The 25,733-nt window shown below is 41.7% G+C and overlaps 1 protein-coding gene across 4 annotated transcripts in view; it reads left to right on the forward strand.

The window, feature by feature from the left end:
• The window catches only part of snx13 (sorting nexin 13), a 158,790-nt gene that overhangs the window by 48,767 nt on the left and 84,290 nt on the right, over positions 1 to 25,733 (forward strand). For all 4 annotated transcript variants that reach the window (XM_055661635.1, XM_055661654.1, XM_055661662.1 and 1 more), the window contains 2 exons: positions 21,416 to 21,518; positions 22,514 to 22,603. In XM_055661635.1, the coding sequence (XP_055517610.1) occupies positions 21,416 to 21,518; positions 22,514 to 22,603 (193 nt within the window). The remainder of the gene's footprint in view (positions 1 to 21,415; positions 21,519 to 22,513; positions 22,604 to 25,733) is intronic.

The following is a 25,733-nucleotide window of genomic DNA, read 5'->3' on the forward strand; positions in this document are numbered from 1 at the left end:
AACGGGCCTTCTTCACGTAATCCCTCATCGTAACTCCTCATAAAATAAAGATCGAACTTCAAACTGGTAAACTCGTTTAATCTTACTATTAATCCCCTATTCCGGGGAAATTCAGGTGTCCTCGCAGCACACTAATAAAAATACCACATAACATTGAAGAAGAAATTTAACGTAAAAACATCCCCCCACAACTGTGGGCGAAGGCACAAAGTCCAGACCCCATCCCCATTGTCCACCCATGGTTAGGCCTATTGAGGCCTCCACAGTCGTCGCTATGGAGGCCCGATGTTTCAGGCCCTCTCACTGAGCGATGGCGCTCTGGCGTCGGGAGAACCCTCTCAGCGGCTTCGGTGCCTGGAACGGCCACCTGCTTACTGGAGACCGTGGCCTCCAAAGCCAACAGGCTGCGCTGGACGGAGCTCCACCACTGGCAATCTCGGCGAGAGACCCCAGGCTCCCGATGTTAAAGTTCAGCGCTGCCACCTGCAGCTGGCCGCTCCACAGACCCGCAGCTCCGTGTTTTTTGAGGGGTTTTTTCTCGGCGTTCCCAGCTCACCGGAGCTCCAGCGCGGCGACCCAGGCAACGCACCGCCTGCTCCGCCCCGCGGTAGCGATCTGCCATCGCCGAAGCCGAGGCTCCGGCCAGGTCCCCTCGGGAAACGCCGCTGCAGGCCCTGCTGGTAGGCCGCGAGGATGGGTCGAAGGTGCTGCCCAGAGGAAAACAGCCTCTCTGACCAGGTAGGGACTTGAAAAACAGTTTCCCCCCCCCCCAAGTAGGCCTTTCAAAATGGCAGGCAGTGACTAGTGGGGTGCCGCAAGGCTCAGAGCTGGGACCGCAGCTATTTACAATGTTCATCAATGATTTTGATGAAGTGACACAAAGTAACATCAGCAAATTTGCAGATGACATAAAGCTGGGTGGCGGTGTGAACTGTGAGGAGGATGCTGAGAATGCAGGGTGACTTGGACAGATTGGGTGAGTGGGCAGGTGCATGGTAGATGCAGTTTAATGTGGATAAATGTGAGGTTATCCACTTTGGTAGCAAGAGCAGTGGCAGATTATTATCTAAATGGTGTCAAGTTGAGAAAAGAGGAAGTACAATGGGATCTGGGGGTCCTTGGTCATCAGTCAATGAAAGTAAGCATGCAGGTACAGCAGGCAGTGAAGAAAGCGAATGGAATGTTGGCCTTCAAAACAAGAGGAGTCGAGTATCGGAGCAAAGATGTCCTTCTGTAGTTGTACAGGGCCCCAGTGAGACCACACCTGGAGTATTGTGTGCAGTTTTGTTCTCCAAATTTGAGGAAGGACATTCTTGCTATTGAGGGAATGCATCGTAGGTTCGCAAGCTTAATTCCCCAGATGGCGGGACTGTCATACGCTGAGAGAATGGTGCGGCTGGGCTTGTATACTCTGGAATTTAGAATTTAGTCAAAATATGTAATTTCTGACTTTAAATTATACAATCACTTTTTTAAAATTAATCTAGATTTTTGGCAATACATCAAATACATTTTCAGGTTATTTCAAATCTGCCAATCGTGGAGATAACAAAAGGATTTTTCTTAAATTACTTCCATATGATGCGAATGAGAGATAGTCATGTGCATCGCAAAATGTCTCAAATAATTCAGCATGAATTGGAAATGTTTACATTTTTCTGTTGAGCTAATGAAGTCTTTTAATCAAAAGTAAGTTGTATTAGAGGGAATAACTGAGATAACCTGGCATTGTTTATTCATATGTTGGGAACAGAAAGGAATTTTATTTTGTCAGTGCATGTTAAAACATTTCAAGGTTCATGTACTTAGTTTCAACAGATGCAAAGAATCCAAAAGTATCTGAAGCAAACAGGTTTAAACAACCCAAAGGCAAAACAGTCAATCTGATTGTTCATGTTTGGACACAAAGACTGCTGGAAATATTTAAATTTATGCTGTTGTGGATGCTCAGGATGTGATTAATAAACAAGCTCTCAGGTTCGGCATAAGCAGTTTAAATTTGTGGAGAAAGGTTGCTAGGTTTTTAGCAAGGGAAAGTTGTGGCATCCTCGTATAAAATAGTGCACTTTTTTGAAGCAAAAGACAAGGCAATTGAATGTTATTCGTAAATCTGAAATTAATTGCAGCAAGTTATATCCTGTTGCAGAGGATCTGTTAGTTTTCAATGACAGATCCTGAATTTCACCTGATAGCATGTTTATCCTGTGTGTGTGCACCATGAAATAGTTTTGAGTTGGAACATGTTTCTTGTTGTTCAATGGCCTCTGCCTGCTGCATTTCTCAAAGCTCTGAAATTACCCTAACCTGATAATCCTTGCTTTTCTGCTTTCATTACACATTACTATGAACATTTCATGGTGGTGCAATGCTGATTACATCTTGTTATTTACAATTTATGGTTAGGTCTATTTGTCACCCATATGCTTTCCATGACTTCCCACCATTTCTGATCCTCGGTGTTAAAATAGGAATGGACTTGCCAAAAGGCCTCTGTAGTAGAGACAGTTATCTTTTGCTGTCAGATATCAGCTGTTCGTAAGCCTGGCTAAAGTGCACGAGTGTAAGAGAATATGGCAGTTTAGATTTTAAATGTTGCATAGGTTTTGCATTGTAAAGTATGGTGATGATTTTGTTCACTTTGTTTGACACTTTGTCCATTAATGATTTGTCAAAACTGTGGGGATATCCAACTACTCTTCCTCTTTCCTCATGACATGTTCAAAAATATTTTCAAGCATTTATTTCACTTTTTAGTAGATTACCTTTGAATTTGCTCCCATTGTTTTTTCAGGCAAGTGATTCCATACTTTGATAATGCATCAATTTGGATCGATGTTTTTTCTAGAAATAACCACGATTTTTTGGTGGGTTATAAGAGCAAGGATTCATTCATATCTGAACATAAACCTCACAGTGCCCAGTATATCTGTTGCCACTATGTATATCTCTTGCTAAATTTAGGGCTGCTCATTTTCATGGCTTGTCTTGTTTGAATCAAGATAATATCCGTTTGTCCGATATCAGTCTGAAGAAGGGCTTCGGCCCGGACCATTGCCTATTTCCTTCGCTCCATAGATGCTGCTGCACCCGCTGAGTTTCTCCAGCTTTTTTGTGTACCTGCGATTTTCCAGTATCTGCAGTTCCTTCTTGAACACATGATATCCGTTTATTCTTTTCTCAGTAATTCCTGGATTACTGAAAATCATTGACAGTTAGAATGATTCCATCAAGAATTGCTTGCTTTCTTTGAATGCCATTTCTGACAATCCTTTTTGGGAAACAGAACAACCCAGCCCAAACCACACCTTATCAGGCAGGTGCAGCAAGTAGTTAAGCCAAATGACATACTGACTTTTTATTGTAAAAGGGTTGGAACTTAGAATCAGCTATTTTGTTACAATTGTATAAGATTTTGATGAGGCCACATCTGTTTTGCACACAATTTTGGTCCTTTTACCGAAGAACAAATATAGTATATCCTGAGGAGGCATTGCAGAGTATATGTTGAGTTTTCTTAGCCAGTACGAGAGTCTCAAAAGAGGCGGCATAGTTTCAAGATAAGTGGCAAATAATTTATAACTGGGATAAATAAAAATCTTCTCACTGAGAATAATGAATTTTTGGAAATCTCTACCCGAAAGAATTGTGGAGGCTGATGGCAGGCAAAAATGGCCATTTTGATATCTAAAGTTGGAGTATTCAGTATTTAATCCTGCAAGTTACAACATGCCGAGATGGGAGATGGTGTGTTGTTTTTCAAGCTTATAATAGGCATCATTATAACAGTGCAGGGGACATGGATAGAAAGGTTGGTGTGGGATGGTGAATTATAGCAGCAGGCAACTGGAGCTTGGGGTAATTCCTACAGAGTTGCAGGTGCTCTGCAAAGCAATTGCCCATCCAGCATTTGGGCACTCTATTTAAAGGAGACCACATTGTGAACACCAACCACTGTGCAACAGATTGGAAGAAGTGCAAGTGAATCACTACCTTGCCTGGAAAAAAACTGGTGTTTAGATGGTGGGACTGGAAGAGATGAAAAGACTGTTGTGGGATCTCCTGCATTTGCAGAGTAAAATACCTTTATATAGTGATTGGTATTGGGATAGACAATCAGACCAGGGAGTCTCAAATGGACTGATCTCTTCTCAAAGTTGGAAAGGAAGGAGAAAGGGAATAGTGTCTGGTAATGGAATCGTGTTGGAGCTGGTAGAAATGGTAAAGGATGATCCATTAAATGCAGAGATTGGTAAGTGTTTTTGCCCTGTCCAGGAGAAGTGGTTAGACCATTGGTACAGGAAATAGATGAGATTAGGTCGAGGGCTCTGTACTCTCTGATGGAGGGAAAGTCACAATTCAGGGAGAAGGTAGACATTTCAACTGTGTGGAATGTCTTATTATAGAAAATACAATGGGAGAAACAAAAAACTGAAAATGGAATGGAGTTCTTACTGGAGTCAAGCAGGGACAATGTATAGTCAAGATAGTCATGGGAGTCTGGGCTTGAACTGGATGTGCTGAATGGTGATAGAAACATAGAAAATAGGTGCAGGAGTGGCCATTCGGCCCTTCGAGCCTGCACCGCCATTCAATATGATCATGGCTGATCATCCGCCTCGGTATCCTGTACCTGCCTCTCTCCATACCCCCTGATCCCTTAAGCCACAAGGGCCACATCAAACTCCCTCTTAAATATAGCCAATGAACTGGCCTCAACTACCTTCTGTGGCAGAGAATTCCAAAGATTCACCACTCTCTGTGTGAAAAATGTTTTCCTTATCTCGGTCCTAAAAGATTTCCCCCTTATCCTTAAACTGTGACCCGTTGTTCTGGAAAATTGATAATTGATCATAGTTATGGCTGATTCATTCAATGAAGTTTTTGTACAACCTGTTGCTCCTAGCTGTGTTTTGAGATGCTTGTGGATTGTCTCATAAATTAAACTCCCAGAATGCAGCTGCAGGGACAGCCTAACACCGCTATCTGCATGATAGATTTTAACAGGTATCACAGTTTAAGATACACACTTCCAAATGGGGACCACAAATGATTAAACTCCCAACTCTGGGATAGTGTGCGTTACACCTCCAATATAGTAAAGCTGTCAAATAGAATTCCAATTGGATGGTGAGAACTATTGACATGTTCCTTCATGAATGGCGGTTTGTTCATAATAAACAAGAAAATAAGCATGAATAATGGTCACATTATGCATATTCAATAGTCAATTTGGCCCCATCACACACAATTCCCAATATCCAGATAATATCTATATGCCGTCAATTTCTAATCTTGATCTGTGCTCAATTTCTAATTTTTTCCTTATGGTGGCAGACAAGAAAACAGTTAATGGGAAGAGGATATTTCAAGAACATTCCCATCCTCAAAGGTGATGGGGCCCAACATGAGTGCCAAAGATGAGACTGAACCATAAGCAGCTGCATTCAACCAAAAGTGCCAATGGATGATCTATTGCAACTTCCTTCAGAGATCTGCATAATCGTGGAAGCCTGTACAAGATTTTCCATGTGATATCAAATATTAATATAGCATGGAAGGAGACTGTTTGGCTCGCCAAGTATATGAGACTTGTATGCGAGCAATCCAGTTGCTTTAAACCCTTGTCCTTTCCTATAACCCTGCAAATTATTTCCTTTCAGATACTTATCCTCCAAATTTGAAAACAAATATAGAGTCCGCACATACTACTTGTCGATTTGTAGTCCTTATAATAACAGTGGCCTCACACCATGTCAGGTTATATAGAGTTTATTGGGTACAACTTCTCACTTAAGGGTTCACTTTAAGACTAACGGAATGCAGCAGACAATGCTAACAAGCTTGTGGGCATAACTACAAATGCATGACTCATAGCATGAGCCACTAATCTACATCCCCCCTCTTAAAAGAATCAATAACGATGTATACCCATAACTAAGCAAAGTGAATATCACAACCGATGACAGACTGGTGGAAAGTCAAATATAGTGCGGATACTTCACACTGCAAACACGACCGGCACGTGTTCAATTGGAGACCAGAAGAGAGAACGAGACCATGCAGGGCTCTTGCTTAACTTTTTTTCCCCTGTTGCCAGCCGGGCAACCTAGGCAGGTTTTTAGGTTGCCAAATGACAGTTTAGGTGGTCATTAAGAGGGCTTGCATGACACGTGCGATAATGTGCTCGGACGAAGTGCGTAGTTACAAGTCAGAATTATGGTCAATGAAGCACTCGCATATTATTTCTGCTTCAAATAAGGTCACAAACTAAACATATTCACCAATCAAGACATGATATATACCACAATGACATGCTCAAAATTACAATACAGTATCTCATCTCTTTTTCCACCTTGCAATGAATGCAATTTCTATTATTTCTTTCCACTTCCAAACAAAATTCTGGTTGGATTATTCAGCGTATGATCAACCTCGGTGAGACCAAGCGCAGGCTTGGCGATCGCTTCGCACAACACCTACACTCAGTTCACAATAACCAACCTGATCTCCCGGTGGCTCAACACTTCACCTCCCCCTTCCATTGCGAATCCTACCTTTCTGTCCTGGGCCTCCTCCATGGCCAGAGTGAGGCCCACCACAAATTGGAGAAACAGCACCTCACCTGAAGAAGGGACTCGACCCGAAACGTCGCCTATTGCTTCGCTCCATAGATGCTGCCTCACCTGCTGATTTTCTCCAGCTTTGTCTACCAACGGGATCACACTACTGGCCACATCTTCCCATCTCCTCCCTTGTTGGCTTTCCGCAGAGACCGCTCCCTCCGTTACTCCCTGGTCAATTCGTCCCTTCCCACCCAACCACCCCCTCCTGGCACTTTCCCTTGCAACTGCAGGAAATGCTACACTTGTCGCTTTACCTTCCCCCTTGACTCCATTCAAGGATCCAATCCATCTTTCCAGGTGCGGCAGAGGTTCACCTGCACCTCCTCAAACCTCATCTATTGCATCCACTGCTCTAGGTGTCAGCTGCTCTACATCGGTGAGACCAAGCGTAGGCTTGGCGATCGCTTTGCCCAACACCTCTGCTCGGTTCGCAATAACCAACCTTATCTCCCGGTGGCTCAGCACTTCAACTGCCCCCTCCCCATTCCGAATCTGACCTTTCTGTCCTGGGCCTCCTACATGGCCAGAGTGAGGCCACCGTAAATTGGTGGAGCAGCACCTCATATTTTGCTTGGGCAGTTTACATACCAACAGTATGAAAATTGACTTCTCCAATTTCAGGTAGTCCCTACTTTCTCCTCCACCTTCCAGCTCTCCCTCAGCCCACTGTCTTCGCCTCTTCTTTTCTTCCCACCCCTCCTCACCCTCACATCAGTCTGAAGAAGGGTCTTGACCGGAAACGTCGCCTATTTCCTTCGCTCCATAGATGCTGCCTCACCCGCTGAGTTTCTCCAGCATTTTTGTCTACCCATTCACACAAGCTCTGTTATCCCACTTTTCTCACCCATTTCCTACACATTAGGGGCAATTTTACAGGGACAACTTAACCTACAAAGCCAATGCGTCTTTGGGATGTGGGAGGAAACCTACATGCTTGCAAGGTGAATGTGCAAATTCAACACAGACAGTGCCCGAGGACAGGATCGAACACAGATCTGCCACAATTTTATTTTCCAACACACAAAAAATTATACGTTGATCACATTGGTTACTTAAAAAAAAAGGAACTATCCATTTTCAGTCTTAAATCTCTAAGTGAAGCTATGTCCCCCTTTACAGCTACTGTATGTTTTAATTCAGTACAAGACTATGGGGCAATACATTGGCCATAAAGTTGCTGCCTAAAATTGCCAGAGATATCCGGAATCGATCCTGAATATGGGTGCTGTCTGTATGGAGTTTGCTCCTTTTCCCTTTGATCGCATGGGTTTTCTCTGGGTGCTCTTGTTTCCTTCCACATTCCAAAGGTGTGCAGGAACCTTTTTCAGACCCAACCCAAAATGTTATCTTTTCTTTTTGTCCAGAGATTGTCTGACCTGTTGAGTTACTCCAGCTTTTTGTGTCTATCTTCAATTTAAACCATCATCTGCAGTTCCTTCCTACACACACGATACTATACGATAGAACTTTATTAATCCAAGGCTTGTGTGTGTGTGCATGTGTGTGGTTATATATTCATATATAAATATGCACTCTTTTGTTTTCTCATTTATAATATTGTTTACAAAGTACTATGTTTACATATTCTGTTGTGCTGCTGCTAGTATCTTTTAATTAAACTAAAAATACTAAAACCAAATGAAATCTAAAGAAAGGTCTCTATCCTAAACATCACCCAATTTTTTCCAACAATTAAAGCATAGAACAGTCTTCACCCTACTATAGGTACCCAACCAGATGCAATTAAAATGAATATGCTTTTTTTTGCCCAAGAATCCTTTTTTGCTTCAGTCCAAGTCAAGATAGTTTTATTGTCATGTGTCCCAGATAGGACCATAAAATTCTTGCATGTGCAGCACAACAGAATATGTAAACATAATACAGAACATGCGATAATATATATACACACACACACACACACACACACACACACACACACACACACAGCAATGGCGGCCAGATCTCCCACAATGCAAAGGGAGAGCAAAAGTGGCCGACTCCGACCAGTTGCAGTGGCAGTGCGCATGTGCAGGGCGGCACATGCGCACAACCATGGCCGATGATGTGCTGGCCAAAGATCCTCGCTATAGGATCTTTGGTGCTTGCCATGGTTGTGCGCATGTGGAGGGGGAAGAAGTGCAGGCCATGGCAGTGCGCATGTGTAAGGCGGCCTGCCGTGCTGGCGGATGAGGAGCGAGCGGAGAGCGAGACCCGGATACGGGTGGCAGGCGGAGACGGAGAGTAACACAGAGAGAGGGAGAGATAGAGAGGGGGCCCGCTCAGACTTAAACGATAGGTGTCCCAGGTGCTTGCCAAGCTGGGCAAAATGGCATGGCTTCTACGTTGCCTGGCGGGATTGTAGGTTGCCATTGGCAACCGCTAATTTCGAGACCTGCCATGGACAGTGAAAACCAGTGCTATTAATGAGCTTCCAGCACCCATGGGTGCGCCCAGCTTGCAGAGGTTCCTTGGCAGGGCAAACTATTTGAGCAAATTAATTCCAGATTTCAGCAAAATATCAGTCCCATTGCGCCATCTCTTACACAAAGACTCTGCTTGGACCTGGCATGAGCAACACCAGACGGCATTTGACACTTAAAGGACAGATGTCGGCCACCCCATCTCTAGCGTACTTTGATCCTAGACTGCCGATTACACTCACAACACGGTCTGGGTGCTGCATGCCTTCAGAATGATGGCCATGGCAATAAACCTGTCGCCTATGCGACTCGCACCATGTCTGACACAGCAACGATATACCCAAATCGAAAAAGAGCTTAGCAGTTGGGTTCGCCTGCAAAAAGTTCAACGATTTCATCTTTGGTCGTACTATTATAATTGAAACCGACCACCAACCTCTTATCAGTGTTTTCAATAAACCTATTCATAACTCTCCAGCGCGCCTACAACGGACATCGCCCTGACCTACAAGCATGGAAAGGATATGCACCCGGTGGACACTTTCACGTGCACCTCGGAAGACCTGTGAGGTTCTGCCCTTGCAGGATGATGACTTTATCGTGATGACTGTATCCTTCATCCCTTCATCTTGGATGGAGGACTTGGTTGTCCACACTGCCACCGACAAGACCCTACGGTCACTAACTTCTGTCTAAGCGCAGCTGGCAAGATAAACACTATAACATTTCATTGCCAGTCCGACCTTTCTTCCCTGCTCCAGACGAGCTAGTGCTACAAGACGGCATGGCATTTTGACGCTGTCCATGCACGACACCCAGGTGCTGAAGCCACTATTTCACGGGCGAAAAGCATGTTTTACTGGCTTGGTATGGTCGAATACATCAACGAAAATGTGGCAGCTTGTGCGGTGTGCAATAGCCTGGCGCCTCATCAACAAAAGCAACCACTTCTGCCACATCCTGTACCTGTGCTCTTATGGTCTACAGTGGCAGCTGATTTATTTGAATGGCACGCCAAGCAGTACCTGGTGCTCATGGATTCGTATTCAGGATGGTTCGACATTGGATTTTCTAACCAGCCCCACTTCCAGCGGTGTGATTTTGAAATTATCTCGTCATTTTTCCGTCCATGGAACTCCAGGCAAGATGCTGATTGACAATGGCAGTCAGTTCATCAACTAACAATTCAGAGTGTTTGCCAAACGCTGGAATTTTCACCACATCACCAGCAGCCCTGAATATCCACAGTTTAACGGGCTGGTTGAATGGGCTGTCAGAAGTGCAAAACAACTAATGGAACACTCTCACAATGCTAAATCTGACGTATTCCTGGGTTTGCTCATCTTATGCAACATTTCCTGTGACCCTGCCTTGTATTCACCGGCTCAACGATTATTGTCAAGGCCTGTAACATGCTGCCCGTAGCAGAGCAAACATTAGTCCCACATGTCTTTCCGCCTAAGGAGGTTCAAGCCAGGTTGCAACAGAAGCGTGACGTTCAAAATAAATGGTTTGACAAGACGAGTAGGCCACTGCCACCATTGACCAAAGGACAGGTGGTCCGCTTAGACTGACAAAGGCCATGACCGTATTGGGGTGGTTTCTGGTCCTGCTTCGGAGCCACGCTCGTACATTGTTAGAGCCGATGGCAGCACCTACCGACGCAACAGACAACATATTTCAAGAGTAACATTAGCAAAGTAACATTAGCAAATTTGCAGATGACACACAGCTGGGTGGCAGTGTGAACTCGTGAGGAGGATGCTATGAGAATGCAGGGTGACTTGGACAGGTGGGGGAGTGGGCAGGTGCATGGCAGATGAAGTTTAATGCGGATAAATGTGAGGTTATGCATTTTGGTTGCAAAAACAATAACTATCTAAATGGCGTCAAGTTGGGAAAAGGGAACAAATAAAATTATCTTTAAAATTAAGAAATCTATCTCTATTAATGCCAATTGCGAATAACCCTTTATTTAAACCATCTCTTATTGATAAGACATATAACCAATGGGAAAGTCTCGGAATTAGGATCGGGGATATGTACGAAATGGGAAACCTACCATCATTCCAACAATTACAATTAAAATTTAAATTGAAAAACAACCAATATTTTAAATATCTTCAGATTTGCGATTTCATGAAAAAATATATACAAGGATATCAAAAAGTAACTCCTGACTTATTGGAAGAAGCAATGAATATTGAAGCTGACTCACAAAAATTAATGTCATATTTATATAATAGTATTCTAAATATAGACCTACCATCGACAGAAGTACTTAGAGAAGAGTGGGAACGGGAACTAATGATAAAAATTACGAAGGTTAAATGGGAAAAATACTTGATATATATTCACAAATGTTCAATTAATGTAAGACATAATCTAATTCAATTTAAAATTGTACATAGATTATATTATTCAAAAACAAGATTGAACAAATGTTATCCATCCAAATATATCCGCCACTTGTGATAAGTGTCTAGCCCAAAAGGCAACTATAACACACTCCTTAGTTTCCTACATAAAACTTTATAGGTTTTGAAATGATATTTTTGAAATATTTACAAACTTATTCAAGACAAGAATGGAACCTAATACTGAAATTATTATATTTGGTGTAATGGAAGATGGGAATAAATTGAACACATCTCAAAATCTATTCCTTAACTATGGTTTAATAATAGCAAAAAAATTAATACTTAAATTTTGGAAGGGTACATCAATACCAACGCTTAAAATGTGGATTGCAAGTATGTTGGACACCGCTCATCTTGAGGAAATGCGATTCCTCCTAATGGATAAATCAGAACAATTCATAACGAGTTGGTCTCCATTTGTCGTTTTTTTGGAATCATATGGTGCAACACGGTTGTAATAACTAGCTGTTTAAGGACTGGACGAGGGTTGGTCAAGATTATAAATAATGATCTCCTTTTTTTCTTATTTTATTTTATTTTCTCTATTTTCTCTCTGAACTTTCTTCATTTACCCGTTTTCTTTCTTCACACACTACATATTTCACATCTTTCTATCCTTTACTATCTAACTTCTTTTTCTTATTCTAATCTTTTTTCAATGTAACAAAAAAAAAAGGAAGTTGTACATAAAATATATTATGAAAATATATATTAGGCACTTTGGTGCCATATGACTGTACTTACTTCTAATAAAAAATTTTAAAAAAATTTAAAAAAAAATTGGGGAAAAGGGAAGTACAACGGGATCTGGGGTATGAAAGTAAGCATGCAAGTACAGCAGGCAGTAAAGAAAGCGAATGGCATGTTGGCCTTTATAACAAGAGGAATCTAATATCGGAGCAAAGAGGTCCTTCTGCAGTTGTACAGAGCCCTAGTGAGACCACACCTGGAGTATTGTGTGCAGTTTTGGTCCCCTAATTTGAGGAAGGACATTCTTGCTATTGAGGGAGTGCAGCGTAGGTTTACAAGGTTAATTCCCGGGATGGTGGGACTGTCATATGCTGTGAGAATGGAGCAGCTGGGCTTGTACACTCTGGAGTTTAGAAGGATGAGAGGAGATCTCATTGAAACATACAAGATTATTAAGGGTTTGGACACGCTAGAGGCAGGAAACATGTTCCCGATGTTGGGGGAGTCCAGAACCAGGGGCCACAGTTTAAGAATAAGGGATAAGCCATTCAGAATGGAGATGAGGAAACACTTTTTTCTCACAGAGAGTGGTGAGTCTGTGGAATTCTCTGCCTCAGAGTGGAGGCGGGTTCTCTGGATGCTTTCAAGAGAGAGCTGGATAGGGCTCATAAAATAGCTGAGTCAGGGGATATGGGGAGAAGGCAGGAACGGGGTACTGATTGGGGATGATCAGCCATGATCACATTGAATGGCGGTGCTGGCTCGGAGGGCCGGATGTCCTACTCGTGCATCTATTGTCTATTATCTTATGCCTGTGAATGAGCCAATCTCTCCTCCTTATTATCTGGAACGTACAAGTTCATTTAAATTTGCATCTAGTGACCCCCGCATACTCTTGTCAGCACAACAATGCCTACGACAGTTCCTCTGTCTGTTCCATCTTCGCCTGCGCCACAGTCTCCTGCTTCGACTCCAGAGGCGTTGGTCCACTCCCCCACGGCGGTGAAATCGCCTGCTCTTTCCCCGGAGAAAAAGAATGGAGGCCTCTATCGAACACGTGCCGCTCGTGTTTGCAGGCCGGTCGAGAAGTATCCGGACTATGTTTGACTTTCCACCAGTCTGTCTGTTCTCTTTTCTGGTCTCCAAATAGAGGTGTGGTTTCGTATCCCATTTCTGACACCATGTTGATTTGTACTCCTTATAATAACAGTGGCCTCACACCATGTCAGGTTATGTAGAGTTTATTAGGCACAAGCAATACAACTTCTCACTTAAGAGTTCAATTTAAGACTAACGGAATGCAGTAGACCGAGACGCTAACAAGTTTGTGGGCGTAACTACAAATGCATGACTCGTAGCACGAGCCACTAATCTACACTACTTTCCCTGGTAATGCATTACAAAGCCAAGTTACGTATTGTGTCTTAAAAAAAACGTTTGTTCTGTTTTTTTAGTTCTATTTGCGTGATTAGATTCGCTGAAGTCTGGAATAATTTTCATTAATCTCATGTACTTATCAAAACCATTTCCCAAAGTGCATTACCTGGAATTGGATATCTCATTTCAGTTGTGGTTAACCAGTGTTTGAAAGGCTCACAACTTCCTTGCTATTCTACTTTCCTGCATTAAAAGCTCAGGAACCTATAATGCTTTTTTAACTACTGTCTCAATCTGTCTTTCCCTCCTCCCCAAACATTTATCCCTATTCCTGTACCTCTTTTAGGATTGTGTCCTCTAGTTTGTTTACTTTTCCCATTCTTCCAACCATAGTGTGATAAATTGACACCTCACCAATAAGTTTCATTTATCACCCACCTATCCACCAGTCTGAAGATAGACACAAATTGCTCTAGCAACTCAGCAGAAACAGCCTGCATCTCTGGAGAGAAGGAATGGGTGACATTTTCAGACTAGTCAGGGGAAAGGAAAATATGAGATATAGACGGTGATATAGAGTGAAAGAGAACAAATGAATGAAAGATATGCAAAAAAAGTAACGATGATAAAGGAAACAGTTCATTGTTAGCTGTTTGCTAGATGAGAATGGGAACCAGGTGCGACTTGGGTGGGGGAGAGATGGAGTGCAGGGGTTACTTGAAGTTATAGAAATCAATATTCATACCACTGCGATGTAAGCTGTCCAAGCGATATATGGGATGCTGTTCCTCCAATTTGTGATTAGCCTCACTCTGCCAATGAAGGAGGCTGAAGACAGAACGGTCAGTGTGGTAATGGGAAAAGGAATTAAGGTGTTTGGCAACTGGCAGATTTGGTAGGTCCGGGTGGACTGAGCGAAGGTGTTCAGCTAAACGATCACTGGGTCTACATTTGGTTTCGCCGATATTAAGGCTCCACATCTTGAACAACAGATAGAGTTGAAGAGGTTGGAGAAGGTGAAAGTTAACCACTGCCTAACCTGAAAGGATTGTCGTGGTTCCTATCCACCCCCTCTCACCTCCTCTCCCCTCCTGTACGTGTGTGGGGTTGTTAACGGAACCGCGCGTTGAGGGGACGAGACCTAACCCCTTGGTCTAGTACTTATTAAAACTGTGTGTGTGTGTGTCTCTCATCTCCTCAAAAAACAGGCGCCGAAACGGGGACATTTTTACATATTTCAGTAGAAATTTTCCTTATGATTTTAGAAATCCACTCCTCTGTAAATTTGTTCTCATGATTTGGATACCTGGCAATAAACTGATCTGTTTGAATGGCAGAAAATGATGGGTGGCGTGCTCTATGGTTCAGTGTTTGGACTGTAGCTATTTATATTACATATCAATGATCTAGATGATGGAATAAAATATCTCAAGATTTGTGGATGACAAAGCTGGATGACGATGTGAGAGGAAATAGAGGCCCCACTATGATTTGGACAAGCTCGGGAGTTGGCAAATGCATGCCACAAACTAATGTGGATAGATGTGAGATTATAAACTTTGGTGACATGCATGGGAAGAGCAAATTGCTATCTGAACAGTGAGACGTGTCCAAAATACAAATCTTTTAGCGGGATATATGAGCAAAATGTAGACAGATAGGACTAGCTCAGCTATAAAACCTGGTTGGCATAGTTAAGTTGGGCCAAAGGCCCTGTTTCTGTGCTGTTTGAATCTGAGCCTATGATAGATGGAAAAAGAGAAGGAAGTGAGGTGTTTGGAAAAAACCCCAGTAAATGAAAGTAAGCATGTGGATGATGCAAGCGATTATGAAAGTAAAATACATGAGTAGACAGTTAGGATGCTTTATTACAGCTGTAAACACTTGGGTGAGATCACACCTTGAATATTGTATACAGTTTTGGTCTCTTTGTCTGATGAAGGATGATCTTTCCATCGTGGTAGTGCAGAGAGGAATCACCAAACTAATTCCTAGAATGATAAGATTGATGTATAACAGTTTGTTTATGTTCACTAGTGTTTAGAAGAATGAGTGAGGACCTCATTGACATGCAAAATCCAGACTTCAAAAGATGTTCCCGGTTATTTGGAAGAACTTCGTTGCTGGTGACAATATAAAGAACCAGCGCTCACAGACTAAGGAGATGGGATGTCACATAGGATTGAGTAAAGGGGGCATTTTTCATCCATAGAGGTGCAGCTTTGGATTTGAGTCTGAAGAAACCTGACCTGAAATGTTGGTCTATTCTCTTCACGGATGCTGCCTAAGACAAAATTCCGCCAACACTTTGTGTTTTGTTTTTGAACCTTGAGTATTGTGCAAATCAGAAGGCTCACCCATACACCTGTTTTCTACTTTTCTGGTATGTCTACATTTCCAAAAACTTTGCTCCATGTCCAGTCATTAATAAATATTAACAACAGCACTAGTCCCGACGTAAACCTCGCAATAATAACTTTCAGTGTAGATTCTTAGCAAATGTTCTATTCTTGTTACTACAACTACTTTGATTCCTTGCATTTCTATTTTCATTCCAATCGGCCCAATCAGCATTACTATTTCCCTGCTTCCATTCCTTTTCTGTCTTTCATAAATATCTTTTAACCTGAAGTACCTGGAATCCATTAAGGGGCTGTCCCACTGCGGCGACCTAATCCGCGAGTTCAGAAGAGTGTCTTCGACCTTCAAGCTCGAGGGCACTCGCCTGGAAAACCTCGAGCTGGATCGGCGGTCAGCGATGAAACCGCAAGCTTGATCGAACACACAGACACAGACAACGGGCGGGGGCCAGGGAAAGCGGGGGGAGTCCTGTCTGAAATTCACACCCGTGATGAAAAGGAAGGTAAAAGATGGCTGCACAATGTATGGTAAGTCCTTTAGAGAGTGTGGGGGGGGGGGGGGGGGGAGAAGGAGAGGAGACACTTTTAAGAAGTCAGACAATGTTTAATAAAGTTTAGCAGGCATTTAACCTACCAGTCGGTTTTCCTTGGTCCTGAAAACTCCAATGAGCCAATTAAAATACCCAGTAAGCGAAGGAGATTGCCTACGGCTGCTTTCGACTGCCTCTAACTACATAGCGACCTCACTCCACTGCACGACGAGTTAAAAAGAACCATGCTGACCAATTTTTACTCGCGGAAAGTCTTTCAATATGCTGAAAATTTTCCGTGGCTGCGAGTGTGTGGGAACTTCCCTCGAGCATGAAGGAGAGTTCCAGTGACCTCATTGGACCTCCTAGGACCATGTGTCGACCATGCTGCGAGTTTGAGTTGAGGGCAAACTCTTCTAAACTCGCAGATTATGTCGCCGCAATGGGACAGCCTCTTGAGTCAGTCAATATCATCTCATGTGGACAAATACAGCTGTATCTAATTATTCCCGTTTTAATGCATTTCTTGCATTCTAATACCTGTATGAATAAATGATTGAGAACTTTTTTAATCAAAGGTTAAAGGACAAGGCAACATTATGGCTTGTCCAGGAATAGCTTGTCTTCAGCATCATTCTGGCAGTGTGTAAAAATGGCCAATAATATCATGCCTGCATACAGCCAAATGGAATCCAGATAATTACCGTCCAAACAGACTATCTTTGGTCATCTGCAAAGTGATGGAAGATATTGTCTATTGCATTATTAAATGGTATATTGCATTAACCTGCTGAACAATACTCTGGTTAGGCTTTACCAGAGTTACTGAGTTCCACATCTCATTGTCGTCTTGGTCCAAACATGAACTAAATTCCTGCATTCCAAAGATGAAGTGAGGGTCACTGCTCTTGGCATCAAGGCACTATTAACTGAGTGTGGCATCAAGGGGCCAAGATAAACCAGAGAGGGGAAAACAACAATCAACTTGAAGGAGAACACACTCCAATGGCTCAACTCGTACTTGGCTCAAAGAAAGTTGTACTTGATGAGGTCATTCATGTTTTCTCCAAAGCATTGCTAACTTACTTTCATGGATGGTTGTTGATGCTTGCACAATATTAAGCTTTATTTGCAACTCATCAGAAATGAAACTGTCTAGCTCTATATGCGGCAAGATCGAGATATTTGGTTATGGACGGAGAAGTAATAGGTAACATTTGACCCAGGGCAATGACCTGATGCACTCGACATCGGCAGAGTTTCTTTAAAGGTCTGTCTCAACAGTACTGTTCAAAGAGTAATGTACCCAATGAAAGATACGTGTACAACTGCTTTAGGATGCTGCCCATATATTTTCCCAGTTTTTACACGTTACTGTTTAGACCTTTATCTCTCTAGTGCTGATACAGTTCCAGTCGAGCTGCATTATAATCACAGGTTTACCAAATTCCCATGTATTATTTCCCTTTTGGCACCGCATTTTTGACATGGATAATAAAAGCTTACGGTGAAGGTAGTGCGTATCGAGAAGACATTGTGCAGTGTTTCCATTTATGTTTAACTTTTCGTACTTCATAGACTATTGCCTTGTCCACAAAATAAAAGTCAGTTTGTTTGAACAATCTCTAGCGTCACTGCCCCCTTGTGAAGATATCTGGCTTTTTGTTAAACTTGTGTTTTGTTATGTTTATTTTAAGATATGATATTTGCTAGGGGTATTAGAATTCTGAGACAACATTACTGCAACATAGTTAATAGAAAAGAGTCAAAAGGAGTTGCCTAGTAAATTGCATAACAATAAATTAAACTACATATACTGTAATTGTGTAATCTGTTGTCAAGCTCGGGATATCCAATTCCCATTTCATGAATCTCTGTGATCTTTATCCCACTACTGACCAAATTATATCAGAATGAATTCGGCTGAATTTGGACCATGAGCCTCTTAATTTTAATCACAAGGGCCTGTCCCACTTAGGTGCTTTTTTTTGGCGACTGTCAGTCGTAGCAGGTCGCCGATAAAGCGACGACTGGACCCCCCCCCATGACAATGTCTACGACAACCTACCACCTAGTCAACGTCAAACGACTTAGGACGTCCACCTAAGGCCACACCTACGACAACCTACAACCACGCAGGCAACAGCCAAAGTCAACCAACGTCTACCCGCGACAGGCAACGACCCTGTCGGCGACAACTGAAGACAATTCAGTCGCCGGTACTTGTCGCCGGTTGACGTAGGTAGTCGCCAATGGAATTCACCGAAGTCAGCACCCGACTACAACCAATGTCACCTGCCGACAAACTGCGTCATCCTGGCAACAAACGACGACAGCACCTACGACAGGAGAAGACAAGCTACGTCAAGCCCACAGTCGTGGAAACGTTTTGAACATCTCAAAATCCAGCGGCGACCAGAAAAAAGACTTTAGGCGACTTGAGGAGACTACACACGACCATACAGACGTCACCCTGCAACCATGTGAAAGCAGCCCAGTTACCCGTAGTTACCGAAAAAATTGCCTAAGTGGAACAGGACCTTCAGTGTCATGTTTCCCATGCTCCCTTTAAACAGAATGGGCCCCATGTCACACAGTCCCTTTAAACACAGAGGTCTTATTCCTCCCACTCCTTTAAAAACGACTGGGTCCCAATTCCCTTTAAACACATTGGGTTAATTACAAAATTATCATACAGCTGAGTAACATTAAAACAAAAAGAGAATTAAATGTGTCAATGTATTTAGAGAAGTAATATTAAGACTGTCTGGAAAATCTGCCAGTCAGGCACCTCCTAAATCCTGAGGTTGCATTTTAGAAAACATGCATGTGCACCTATAAAATTAGATTATGGTGCATGTGCACCCAGCTATACATTTATGAATTAAACAGTTGCTTTCTGTCTAAGAGCTAACTCCATAGGAAATTTAACCACAGCTACATATCATCAATTCAGGAGGGAATTAATCTAATTTTTGAGATGAAAAAGTCCATAATATATGCAGTGGGAAGATATTTAAATTTCTCTTTATCTTTGGTCAAATCTAGGTCTTTTGTTCCGACATCATGATTAAACTAAGAATGTGGAGGCAAATTCATCTCTTTTGAATGAGCAGGGTCAAGGGGTGGCAAGAACAGGTTTAGTTTAGAGTTACAGTGCAGAAACGGGCCCTTCGGTCCACCGAGTCAGCACCGATCAATGATCCCTGTACATTAACACTACCTTGAACACACTTGGGACAATTTTACATTTACAAAAAGCCAATTAACTTACAAACCTGTATATTTTTGGAGTGTGGGAGGAAATCAAAGATCTCGGAGAAAACCCACGCAGGTCATGGGGGGGAACGTACAAACTCCGAACAGAAAAGAACCCTGTCCCACTTAGGCGGTTTTTCAGCGGACTCTCGGCGACTGTCAAGGTGCCGGACGTCACCTGAAAAACCAGGAAGGGGAGGGGGGAGAGAGAAGGAGTGGAGACAACTTTTAATAAGCCAGAGATACACAGCTGTGAAGTTCGGCGGACATTTAACATTACCGGTCGGTTATCCTTGGTTCTGAAAACTTTTTTCCCCAATGAGCCAATGAAAATGACCGGTCAGCCAAGGCGATTCACTAAAACTACCTCGACTACCTACAACTACATGCCGACCCCACTACAACTGCACCTATGACTACAGGATTATCGATTTTCTCCATGGCGACCAATTTTTGCTCACAGAAATTTTTTCAGCATGTTGAAAAAATTTGATGCGACGAGTTCTCAGAATGCAGGAACTCCTCGCGACCATAAAGGAGACTCACCAGAGACCATCTGCGACCATGTGGCGAGCGCAGAGTCTCCTACACTCGCCTAATAAGTTGCCTAAGTGGGACAGGCCCATCAGTCAGGATCAAACCCGGGTGTTTGTTGCTGTAAAGCAGTAGCTCTACCTCTACGCCACCGCACCGCCTAGTAGTTGTTTGCGACTGCAAATCTAAAGACCAAGAAATAATTAATTAAATCAATTAATTTAGGATCCCATAGTTGGAACCCGTTTTATTTTTGGAAATGATATATTGAGGTGACTATCTTTCCACCTACTCTGCATCAGACAAAAATGCTTGTTGCATTCATTCCAAAGATGTGCTGGTATATCAGCTGCAAGCAGTGAAGTAAAGGATGAAATTCTCTTTTTTCATCACTATTTAAGCAGAACCAGAAGATAGACACAAAAAGCTGAAGTAACTCAGTGGGACAGGCAGAATCTTTGGAGGGAAGGAATGGGTGATGTTTCGGGTTGAGACCTTTCCTCAGACTAGTCAGAAGAAAGGGAAACGAGACATATAGACAATGATGTGGAGAGATATAGAACAATTAATGAAAGATATGCAAAAAGAGTAGCAATGATAAAGGAAGCAGGCCATTGTTTGTTGGGTGAAAACGAGAAGCTGGTACGATTTGGGTGGGGGAGGGATCTAGGGAGAATGAATGCTGGGGTTACTTGAAGTTAGATAAGTTAGACCAGAACCAGAACCCGAACCAGAGCACTACAGTAATGATTGCTATCAATAGCATAAAGCTTATATTAAATATAAGCAAAGGTAGACAAAAATGCTGGAGGAACTCAGCGGATGAGGCAGCATCTATGGAGCGAAGGAAATAGGCAATGTTTCGGGCGAAATGGTGCCTATTTCCTTCACTCCATAGATGCTGCCTCACCCGCTGAGTTTCTCCAGCATTGTTGTCTACCATCGATTTTCCAGCATCTGCAGTTCTTCCTTAAACATTAAATATAAGCAATTAATTTAGATTTAAGGTAAACAAAGTGCTATCTGTTGTGGTGTACCACTTTGTATGCTAATGTAAATGTCTACAATTATTTTGTCTAAATGGATGCATAATTAAATCTTGTAGTGATTTGGTTTGTTTTCAAATGAATTTAATACTTGCATGCTGGAATGTTAAAAACTTGGTTGCTGGAATGTTGAAAATCTGTTTTTGCTATTTTGCAGGGGTTTTGCAGTCATATTACTTTTTGGAAAGACAAATTCTGAGAGATATCTTGAAAGGTGTGAGCACACGTTTCTTCCTGCAGCACCAACTGGAGTCCCCAAAGTAAGCTGACTTGCTGATTTGAACCAATTTGATTTGTTTAATGTTGGTAATTTAATCCAATGATCTAATAAGCAGCTGTGGCCTCAGTTTATTGTGCTGAATAAGGTAGATGATATTCCAGTATAAATGTGGACGGAAGGGCAAGAATGTATTTTATTGTTTGGTCTGTTGTTAATAACTGCTGTTTAAAAGGCAGTTGAAAGTAACGTAATGCTGACAAATTCCAGCAAAAATGTGCTCTCCACTGGATTCTATTAGAGTTCAGTGAGAAACTAAAATTATGCCGTGTTGGCAAATTTCAGGCTTATATTGGCTTTGCAATAGTCCATGACTTGTGCAGAGACAGGCGAAAGGCAGAAGTTCCCTTCAGATCATCTTGCCATATCGAGCACAATGTAACCACTTAATCAAGTGTCTGTCAATCTCCACCTTAAAATATACATTGATTTTGCCTCCATAGCCATCTGTGGCAATTAATTCCATAGGTTCACCAGCCTCTGACCAAATAAATTCCTGAAAAATATGAGAAAAATGAACAGAGTGTTGATGGATGATGCTCGAGAGCCTTTAAAGCTTTGAGCACTTTTTAAAATTCTAATTGGAGTTGACAGGACTGGTAATGCTCATCGGATTTGTTATCATATGAACAGCAAACAATGCTGAAGATGTACTTTTTAAACTGGATATTGCCCTGACCTTGTGGGGAAAAAATAGTAAAAGTAGTTAGCAAATTTGAATTCCTGCACAACATTAAGTTTCCAAGTTGGCTCGGCTTTTTATTTTCTAAGTACATACATCTAGTCCAAATTTGTAACAAGCTATGGAAATAGATTGGAAACGTGATTTTTAATTTTAATATATTTTAAGAAGTAATTGCACTGTGGTTGTAAGCTTTCTTATATATTTTGCATGTTCTACAAATGCTGCAGAAAATAAAATTGTGTGGAAGCTTGGTCTATTTGCTACTGAATTCTTTAATGTTCTCTTCTGTCCAGGCTTTAGAAGAAATGAAACGTGAAACTAGGCAAATTAAGATTGATCGGCGGTTGACTGGTTCAAGTATAATTGATGAGCCTTTACAACAGGTGAACGACAATGACGTACTTACATTGTTTTACAGCAGTATTGCTCTCTTGTGTGACATAATTTTGATCTTGTGGAGTAATGTATTACAGAATGTGGCACAATTTTCCAAATGATCCTAATTTGAGGAAGGACATCCTTGTGATTGAGGCAGTATGAGATTGATCCCTGGGATGGCGGGACTGTCATATGAGGAAAGATTTAAAATACTAGGCTTGTATTCACTGGAGTTTAGAAGGATGAGGGGGATCTTACAGAAACATATAAAATTATAAAAGGACTGGACAAGCTTGATGCAGGAAACATGTTCCCAATGTTGGGTGAGTCCAGAACCAGGGGCCACAGTCAGAATAAAGGGGAAGCCATTTAAGACTGAGCTGAGAAAAAACATTTTCACCCAGAGAGTTGTGAATTTGTGGAATTCCCTGCCACAGAGGGCAGTGGAGGCCAATGGGTGGATTTAAGAGAGAGTTAGAGCTCTATGGGCTAGTGGAATCAAGGGATATGGGTTATTGATTGGGGACGATCAGCCATGATCACAATAAATGGTACTGGCTCGAAGGGATGAATGGCCTCCTCGTGCACCTATTTCCATGTTTCTATGATCCATATTGCACAATTTTGTAAGTGATTTGGGGTGGAATCTTTTTAAAACATACTGACTGTTTTAATTCAGTGCCTAATAACCTTCGCACTTTTCAAAAATTTGAATTTACCATTCTTGTAATAATCACTGAATGTTCCCAGTTGTAATATTTTGGTTGAAAGAGCTCCTTGACGATACAAATTAAAGGTTGGGAAGGCTTCAGTGAGTATTTGGAAGAATTGCTAACTACTGAAGACCCAGCATATTGCCTAGTTTTGCAGACTGGGTTTTGTGTGGCTGGAACTTCCAGAGACACCGAGTTTGAAAGAAATGATGAGGTAAAGAGTGGATGGCCTGGTAGTCATTTAACAAAAATCATGAATTCTAAAATGATGCCCACAAATTGGAAGATCAGCAATTGAAAAAGGAGGCAGAAAGAAAATGCAATGCAAAAGACCAGTCTGCTATCATTCGGGAAAGCATGAAAATATATTATTAAGATAGTGAATATAGGGCATTTTTTAGTTGTAAAGGATATCAAAATCAACAATCTTTAATCCTTGTGTCATCTTGTCATTTGTATTTCTACCAAAATATGTTTGTTTTTAATATTTTGTCGACTTTATCCTATTTTTTTAAGTTGTCCTATAAGCTTGTTCATCAGTGTTTCTTATGAAAAGTGAAGCACTCATCTGTTAAGAATGCAAACCAGTTCTGTATCGCTTTGATTATCCACTGTTTTTTATATCTCATCATCCAATTGATATATGCAATCTGCTGGAACATCCTCTTTCTCAGTATATTGATGTCATCCCAGTCTAACTGATCTTAAATGTTTTTTTCGTGTTTTTAATTCTGTATTTTGACTTCAATATTATAATCACCACAGGGCATGTTCACCCATTGCTATTTTGTAAACAAAATGTAACTGTTTACTCATTACTAGATGTAATAAGGCTTGTCCTCAATTTGAGCAATTGTATAAGCGGAAATCTGCTCAACACAATAAAAATTAATTACCCTTCTGACACCAGCCTAGTTAGTTTGCTCTGTATGAAAGTTAAAATCCCCCGCTAAAAACTTTGATAATTGTCTATTTATCGCATTTATAGTGGCACTGATAGAATTAGGTCTAAATGTAATTCCTATTTTTGTCTCAATCTCCACTACTGGCTCATTATATCTTCTGCTGTCATGGAAATGATGCCATGCTGAGTCATTAAGACTATCACATTCTATTTTTCTTTTGCTCTTGGTAGAGTCGGGTGCCTTTAGTTCCCAATGCAATTTGTTCTGTGGGCTCATCTCGATAAAGGTTACTTTGTCATGGCCTGATTTGAAATTATTACAATAATTCACTAATGTTTTTTGTTTAAATACTATTTGAAGAAAGTGCGCTTAATTATGGCGTATTATAAAACCCCCTCCAACCTTTGTTTTTAAGCTTTATTTGTAAACATATTTCTTCTTTAATTATTTGGTATTTATTTATCAATTCTGTGTAAAGCACAGTTCTGGCACAGCTTTTTCATCCATTCACGTTTCCTTCACCTACCCCTCACATTACCATTGCCTTCCAATTAACTGGTTCTTCTGCCCACCACAACCACGCTGACCTTTCTGCCCATGTATGCTCATCCCATTTGCTCATACTGGGATTGTATCCTTCTCTGCTTGCTGTTTGTAGTGGCTCTTAAGCCCTTGTAATTATGTCTGATTCAACTACCATCTCTGGCAGTGAGTTTTATATATCAGCCACTCTGTATTTAAAAACAAAAAAAGATCCCCTTTAAGATTTTCTTACTCTCTCCTTCAACCTATGGGAAGAAATTGGGGGCGGGTGGTGGCTGCCATGTGTGATGGACTGGGATACATCTGCAACACTTTGCCAACTCTTGGGCAAGAGTTGCAAACCAAACTTGTGATGTTTCCCACTCAAGTGCTTTCTTCGGTGCATCTTTAGAAATTTGTTGAGAGTCATTGGACATGTGCCAATTTTTTTTTAAATCTTCTGAGAAAGTAGAGGTTTTAATGTGTTTTCTTGGCCATAGTACCAATGTGGTTCAACCAGGACAAATTGTTAGCCTGGGAACTTGAAGCTGTCAACCATTTCAGCTGTGTTGTTTCACTTTCAGCGAACTATGAACTTGGACTCCCGGATCTCTCCATTCATCTACATTCCTCAGTGTACTCCCATTTAGTCTGTCTTTCCCAAAATTCATCAGCGCATATTGTGTACTTGTGATTATCATTCTCTCCTTGGGTTCTGATTTGAGGGTATCTGAAACATCTCTCCTTACATTTCATTAGCGGTATGTGTTCCCTCGAAAGTTGAAATCTTATCCATTTATTAGTCATTGTTAGCATTTTTTACCCACTAGTAAAATGTGTGTGCTTTAGCTAATTCTCCTAATGATCCCTTTGTTGATCGAAATGTAGATTCCATTGACTGATTCCTTTAACCCTTTTCTCCAATCCAAAATTTAAAAAAAAAATGGTTTTGTACATCCATTTCTTTTGGACCTTGAACCATGTGACTGTCTTGA

This window comes from Leucoraja erinacea, chromosome 2 (genome assembly GCF_028641065.1).
Source record: "Leucoraja erinacea ecotype New England chromosome 2, Leri_hhj_1, whole genome shotgun sequence".
Taxonomy (NCBI): domain Eukaryota; kingdom Metazoa; phylum Chordata; class Chondrichthyes; order Rajiformes; family Rajidae; genus Leucoraja; species Leucoraja erinaceus.